The sequence below is a fragment of the Myxocyprinus asiaticus genome, chromosome 44, assembly GCF_019703515.2.
Source record: "Myxocyprinus asiaticus isolate MX2 ecotype Aquarium Trade chromosome 44, UBuf_Myxa_2, whole genome shotgun sequence".
NCBI classification, from domain to species: Eukaryota; Metazoa; Chordata; class Actinopteri; order Cypriniformes; family Catostomidae; genus Myxocyprinus; species Myxocyprinus asiaticus.
In genome coordinates, this window is record NC_059387.1 from 16,901,337 (window position 1) to 16,909,366 (window position 8,030).

Sequence of the window (8,030 nt, forward strand, 5' to 3'; positions counted from 1 at the left end):
TATTTACCTTTTTCACACCAAAAGTGATCGTGTCATGATGAATTTAACAGCTGGAGGTGTATGGATGAAGTTTATGCTGACTGTCTGTGATTTGTGGAGCTTCAAAAGAGAAATCTCCATTTTAAGGACCTACTGAGCTGAGATATTTTTCTATTTTTCTTCAAATGTGTTCTGGTGAAGAAAGAAAGTCACACACACCTGGGATATCATGAGGGTGAGTAAATAATGAGAGAATTTTCATTTTTGGGAGAACTATCCCATTAAATGCAATATTAGACGTGCAAAATCATAGCAATATCCATGCAGACCAGAATGGATTTATCATGAAAGGGAGTAGAATACTTTGTTTGGTAATAAAAAATAGAGCATGCAATTGACTCATAAACACAATAATAAAGACTCCATCAAAGAGCCACAGGGAAGTACAGAGACTGTAAACATATAATAAATACAGAAAAAAAGAAAAATAAATAGAAAAAGTAAATAGATTTATAATGAACTCTGTTTAAGTTTTTAGTTTTTAAGTTTTTAATGATATCAGTAAGGGAGAGTGTTAAAGAGTATGCAAACAAAGAATACAACGTATGTAAAGAAGAAAAGTATACTAATGTTTATTTGAAAACTCTACTGTTGATTAAATCTGCAGTCTGTCTGTATGGTAACTCACCCCCTCAGTGCAGATATTCACTGAACAAACTACTAAGGAAAGCTGTGGCCACTTTTCTATTTTTATCCTTTCTCTTCACTCTCTTTTTTTCTGCTTCTCTCAATCCTTTCTCACTCTGCTAGGTTGCACAATATTGGTTTATTATCTTTAAATCAGCACTGAAACAGCTGATCTGCAGTTGATCTTACAGCCTCTTGGTCTCTCTAGAAGCAGAGATAGTCAGGGTCAAAGTTCACATGTCCTTCTGCTTAAGTCAGACATACATGTCCACACGAAGGATTCGTGTAAAGTTACATAATGTTGCATTCAAATCGCAGTGTTAATTGCAGTCCTGACCTTTTTCATTTTTTTTATACATGTTGTATTACCAAGTTGATCACTTGCTCTATTGAATTTGTGTGTGTGTGTGTGTGTGTGTGTGTGTGTATATATATATATATATATATATATATATATATATATATATATATATATATATATATACATATATATATATATATATATATACACACACAGTATAGAAGTCTAGTAGAACTGAAATTATTTTTTAATGTACTCTGAAAATTCAAGGGGTAGTGCACAAATTTACATTTACATTTTTATCATCATTTACTCACTCTCATGTCCAACCTGGATTACTTTTTTTACTTCTGTGGAAAACAAAAGGAGATGTTAGGCCAAATCACTACCTCAGCCACATTCACTTTCATTGCATTTTTTTTTTTTTTTTCCATACAGTGAAAGTGAATGGTGACTGAGGTTGTCCCTAATATTCTACCTAACATCTCTATTTGGATGAAAGAAAGTCATACAAGTTTAAAATAATATGAGGGTGAATAAATGACAGATTTAAATTTTTTTAGAGACTGCTTTTTAAGTTTTTATGGAACAACAGTGCCATCTTGTGTTATAAATGTGGTAGTGCTTGAACTACTAACAAAAGTGATCAGAGGTAGAGAATGAATTAAAGGCATTAATCTCAGCAGCAGAAATCTTATTCATAATTTGTACAGGTTTAGTTTCATACCTGTAAATCAGATATCTTCCTTGGCAGCTTTAAAACATTTTTATAGCTTTTAAACAGATCCTTCATTATCAATTCAAGCATATAATGTCTTTATAAATAACTATACATAGCCAGCTTTTTTCAGTTGTCCAGTTCATTAGTTCATAAGCAAGATTATTATATTTGTATAAAATGGTTTAAACGTGTTTTTTCTGTCTTTTGCTCCTGTCTTTCCATTCCATCTATCTCGTCAGCCACCTTACGAGGGTGCAGATGACTGTAATAGATTCCCAGGAAACCCAGTCCAAGTGAATTTGACATTAATATAAATAATATTATGGGCAAGAAATAGTCAGTCCCCTCGGATTCTGGTTTGAAAAGAAACAACAGAATAGGTGCTGCCAGGTTTTGACTCGCACTGAAAATGTAATATATTGTCATGGGAACTTTGGTGTTCTCTCCTTTAATGTTAAAGAATGTGAAGATGAGGATGACTCCAACAGTGGCTCGATAAATATATTCAAGGACTCGTGAAGTGCAGAAGTCAGTTTTTTCCAAACAAGCCCAGAAGGTTCCCAACAGCCATATGAAGGCCATTGCTAGAGTGCTGAAAGTGGACAGCATGATGAAGACGGTGAGGCTGAGGATTCGAGGAGTTATGGTTAATACCTTGTAGAGTAGATACACAACTGTGGGGATTCCACAAGGCATCTCGTTAACGTGAGGTAGAGAATGGCGTAAACAGCGACGATAATCCACTGTGGACCAGGCGATGTTGAGGAAAGACACGGCCATGCTGATATCTGAAAAAAGGTTGTTTTTTTTTAATAATGAATCTGATTACTGCTCAAACTGCAGATGTTTATTGCTCATGCTGATATACAGTATACAGTGGCCTAAAAGGATCTGGACATCTAAGCAATACTTAAAACATTTACAGTATGTATGTTATTCTATTCTATATAAAAGATATAAAAGATATAAAAACAAAATATCAAACCAGCTGGGATTAAGAAAGTTAGCACAAGTACACTTTAAAGCACCAAAAAACGCCACCTTCTTTTTTTTTTTGTTTTTTGTTTTTTTACAAAAAAAGAGTATGGTTCAATAGATATAATGTTCAAAATTATGACAAAAAGTATTTCGCCACTTTCTGGTTGTCAATATTTCCATGAGGAACTGACTTCATACAGTAAATTAGTAAACCAAAAAATATATTACATTTTTAAAATATATTATTTTATAAAAAATAGTCAATTTGGTATACACTAAAATGAGAAATTGGTTAAAAGTAGTGGTATTGGGGGCCTGGGTAGCTCAGTGGGTATTAACGCTGACTACCATCCCTGGAGTCGCGAGTTTGAATCCAGGGCATGCTGTGTGACTCCAGCCAGGTCTCCTAAGCAACCAAATTGGCCCGGTTGCTATGGAGGGTAGAGTCACATGGGGTAACCTCCCCATGGTCATGATTAAGTGGTTCTCGCTCTCAATGGGGCACATGGTAAGTTGTGCGTGGATCGCGGAGAGTAGCATGAGCCTCCACATGCTGTGAGTCTCCGCGGTGTCGTGCACAGCGAGCCACGTGATAAGATGCGCGGATTGACTTTCTCAGAAGCGGAGGCAACTGAGACTTGTCCTCTGCCACCCGGATTGAGGTGAGTAACCGCACCACCACGAGGACCTACTAAGTAGTGGGAATTGGGCATTCCAAAATTGGGGAGAAAAGGGGATAAAATAAATGCATAAGAAAGTGGAAAAAAATTTACTAGTGTTTCACATCCCTGTCTCAAAAAGTCTTATGACTGCTTTGATTTACATGGCAGATGCTTAGATTTTATCTATCTATGAACTCACATTGCAGAGTAGAGCGATGGTTGTGCTCCAGGATGATATAGAGTTGCAGAACAAGTTGAGGAACGCTCTCAAGGAACGTTTCAAACAAGCGGAGCATGCTCAGATCTGTAGCGAGGTCGAAAAGTCGTGACTGGACTTGGTTGAACCAAAGGGATTTTAAACTCCTTTTCATCAGATCGAGATACCTAACGGTGAAAGAGAGATCAACAGACATCATTCATTTGTAAATGTGTGCCTGAATGACACAAATTATGTTCATATGTAGGTACTGTGGGCCCAAGATGTTTTTGGACACTCAAGTCCTGCTTAATGAATGAATTTTATTGCATTGGATAACATTGGATGCAAAGAAATGATACTAGACCTTATCTCTGACCTATTTTTGGTTCAATATCATTTAACCAACTGGTCCCAAGTTCATTTTAGAGGCTGCATGAAATCAGTTCCCCTCAAGTTCGCACAGTTGTCCTAGCAGACTAATCACAGATTCAACACATTCACTTCCACAAAGTTTGACAACCAAGTATCCAAATATGTCAAAAAGGAATTTTTTTAAGGATTGTTTTGTATTATTATTATTATTTGAAACCAAACAAATTGCTTTTGTGAAATGTTTTCTTTGAAAAGTGTATTTGTGCTATATTTAAAATAAATGCCACTTGGTTTGATATTTTGTTATATAATTCAAAGACATCCATAAATGTGTGGCTTAAGTGTCCAAATACTTTCCGGGGCCACTTTAAAGTAAAGAAGTCCATTTCTGTCCTCCTTATTTTTATGTTTAGGTCTAATTAACTTAAAATTACCTAGTAATTATGCCTATCTGCAGTACATGAATCCCAATCAGATGGCCAGTGGACAGGCTGTCTTCTTCTTTATCTCTCTTGTCATCATTAAACCATGCATAACTGAATATTTGTATGCATAAAGATCCGCTCAGAATAAACACAAGAGTCAATGCAGCCCAGGTGAGATGTCCGGCTCTAAAATACTGCACGGTTAACAAGAGATCGGATCCAATGTCTCCTAGATAGAAAATAAATCCGATAATGGTGCATAGCCACCGAAATGTGTTCAAATCCCCTCCAGTAGATGTCATGATTGTGTTTTATGGCATTTGCTGAATGCTGAAGGTAGAATTTCCAAGAAGAGTTGGTGGACTCATCCTCATCATGTCTTCATAACCTACATGGAAATAGAACATAGAAGTCATACAGAAATTAAAACACTGTAAAATGTTGTACAGCTAAACTAAAATTCTGTTGTGCATGAACTGAATGAATGAATTCTTATGGATTCAGTTGTTCATGTGTCCACAAATTTCAGGTTATATCTATGTGTTGTGATTATATCTTCAATATGTATGTTCTGGACTTTGTCTAGTTTCTGTCAATAATAACTATAACGTGATAGTCTAAGGAATACATTGTGTCACAAATTGCTGTGTTCACCCAAGGAAATGATGTAATGTGTACAAATTATGGAACACACTATTCTCGGTTACAATAAACTTCTGTTTTCACACAGTCTGTTTTCAGAAACAATTGCTTATTCTGACTTACAGTACGTCATCAAAAGTACTTTTTCATAGATGGGCTGACATACAGTATGTCATCTTATTCATAAATATGTTCTTAAATGATGTAATATTTCACTTTGTATATGTCTTTATTTTAATGAAATGTGATATAAAAATAAGCTTACCTTGCCTTGCCCATCATTTGCTAAGCTCTCAGTCTGTGTGCGATTTAGCTATTAAATTCAACATGAGAAGTTTTTTTGGTGTATTATTACAAAGTAAACCAAAAAGAAACATCCTGAAAATACATTCATAAAGTACTTACTGTTAACACTATGTCATATTGTAATATACAGACCTTTGATTGAATATTCAGGTTAAAAATCTCTAGATCATATGCTTGTTTATTATACATGAGCCATAAACTGTCATTTTACAGTGTTCCCAAGTGTAGCATTAAATCAATACTTTTACTCTTAGAGGCTACCAGGAAAGGCTCAAAGTGTAAAATCACATCCGAAACTTACCCGGGCTTCCACTCTTCTGCTTTTTCAGTTTGTAAGTGACGATAAGTCGCTATGTGATTTCTCATAAATCAACTGACAGATAAAACCACACCCTTCCTGCACTAATCCAGCAGTCACTGTGTCTTTAGATGCATGTATGGGGTTGCCCAGTGTGTTAAGAAAGCAACTATTCTATCCCTGACACTTTTTTTTTTTTTAATGGAACAACAAGAAGAGATCTCTACCATTCTCACCCTTCCATTCTCTGCTTTTTCTTTTCTACTACCATTTAATCTAAGTACATGTTGGCAAAGTGCTCTTTATGTGGGTTTGGCTACTTTGTTGGAAAACAAAAATGAAACACAGGAAATGTCTGCTCTGGCATGCTGCTCTACACGTTCTACAGTATGTACTTGCATTCACAAGACTTCCAAGTAACTGTACTTCATGTTACAAGGGCCATGGGGCTATCAGCAGGCACAAAAATAATTTATCTCTGCAGATTTCTGCATAATTTGGATGTCTGTCATTCACAAAGTTCTACATATCTTCCACCCCTTGCAAAATTTCGGCTACTCTGATTATGCTTTGGGTTGTCAGTGAGTATGTTTAACTGATCTCTGCCTGCATCACCACGGACTAATGATGGACTACACTCTTGAAATGGAATACATAGACTATCAATTAATTGCCAACAAAACACTTCATCAGCCAACTAACAAAGGACAATGTATCTATGTAAAATTCTGCAGTTAATCCAGGATAGACTTCAAAGACATTAGACATTAAACTTACAGTTTTTACAAAATCTTTGTTTAAACACCGGCCCTTAACACTTACTTAGTTTAATAATTTTAAACCATGACTTGCACTATACATAAGTAATATTGGCATTATATTCATGATGTTAGCCAGAGGGGAACTGGCCCCCACAGTGAGTCTGGTTTCTCCCAAGGTTATTTTCCTCCATTAACCAACATCTTATGGAGTTTTGTGTTCCATGCCACAGTTGCCTTCGGCATGCTCACTGGGGTTATAAATACAATTATTATTTAATTACTTATTTTTAAACACAATTCACAATCGTATTTTATCAAACTACACAATGATGACTCTAAGACATTATAGATATTACAGTTTTATCTTCTGTTAATGCCTGTTCTTCTGTAAAGCTGCTTTGAAACTATGTGTGTTTTGAAAGGTGCTATGCAAATAAAAATGACTAGACTTGACTTGTTTACATGCAAACCAGTACGCTGATGACTCCCAAAACTCATCTTATTAAAAAAAAAAAATAAATCAGACAAAGCAAGAAAACCATGTTTACATGAGATTTGACAAAATCGCATTATTCTCTAATTTTGATGTCAAAACATGAAGAGGCATGCGCACAACACTTGTGTACATTGGAAAAGCCGTGAAGAAATCTGGTTCAGGTGTTTACATGCCATGCAAAATCGGACTAATGGGAAAAAACTGGGTGTATAAATAGGTTTATTCTTAAGCCATTTATGACCTCACACCAATAAATGAAAGCCGTTTAAGGTGTTTACATGACCACACACGTTGTCTGCTTATTTAGCATAATCGGTGTAAGTACCTACTTTTAAATGTGCGAATGAACCGATCAACACGGGTAGTTTTTTGCCAATTACCCCGATTTCGCGTTGCACGTAAACACCTTAACTGCCGTTCTTAGTGGCCTATCCAATGTGTGCACGTGTTGTGCGCATGCCTCTTCACAGTTTGACTTGATTAACATGTAAATGTGGATTTCTTGCTTTCTGGAATTTTTAAACAAGCAGATTTTTGGGAGATATCAGCGTATTGGTGTGCATGTAAACAGGCTCAATGAGCATTTATGATTTTACACCAATTTTGCTTAATAAGCTGATAACATTTAAGGTCATGAAAATGCCTTAAACCTTTTTTTTATCAGGGTAAGATCATACTGTGACGAGGAGGAGGGCAGGGCCGGGCCGGGCCGGACTGTGACTATGCATGCCCGGCCCCCAATCAGGCTAATCAGCCGAGAAGAGGGATAAAGGTGAGGCAGAGCGACAGTGAGAGAAAAAATTGCTCGCTGGTCTCCAGAAACACCCTCGCCTGGTCATCAACCACTCCTCCATCCTTTGGCGGACGACAGCCGCGAGTCCTCCGACCCCTGGCGTATGGAATGCCCCTCCGCGTTCTGGCGGCCGGCAGCGACTCCACCGTCCCCCCGGCGGACAGCCGCGGCTGCTCCTTTAGGCGGACGGCAGTGGCGAGGACTCCACAACAGCGCATCCCCTTCCCGGGTTTCAGAACCAATGTAACAGGGTTTAAAATGGGCAAGGAGGAGGCGGGAACCGGCTGAACAGTCAAAGTAATATTTAATTAAAAAACAAAAAGACACAAACACACACACACACACACACACGGCAGCTGCGTGTGGCTCTCTCTCTCCTGAACTGCCGCATCCAGCTGCCTTTGTCCCTC

At 37.2% G+C, this 8,030-nt stretch overlaps 1 protein-coding gene across 3 annotated transcripts; it reads right to left on the reverse strand.

The window, feature by feature from the left end:
• Window positions 1-275: 275 nt before the first annotated feature.
• On the reverse strand, window positions 276-5,661 carry LOC127434316 (XK-related protein 9-like). 3 transcript variants are annotated; one of them, XM_051686963.1, is made up of 5 exons: window positions 5,574-5,661; window positions 5,232-5,279; window positions 4,334-4,712; window positions 3,528-3,712; window positions 276-2,476 (listed from the first exon to the last, which is right to left on the reverse strand). In XM_051686963.1, exons 3-5 carry the CDS (start codon window positions 4,624-4,626, stop codon window positions 1,851-1,853), a joined length of 1,104 nt encoding a protein of 367 aa, XP_051542923.1. In that variant the 5' UTR covers window positions 4,627-4,712; window positions 5,232-5,279; window positions 5,574-5,661; the 3' UTR covers window positions 276-1,850. The 3 variants fall into 3 exon arrangements, with proteins under 3 accessions (XP_051542923.1, XP_051542925.1, XP_051542924.1); XM_051686965.1 differs by lacking the exon at window positions 5,574-5,661 and adding an exon at window positions 5,405-5,563; XM_051686964.1 differs by lacking the exon at window positions 5,232-5,279 and having other exon boundaries at window positions 5,574-5,626.
• Window positions 5,662-8,030: the final 2,369 nt, after the last annotated feature.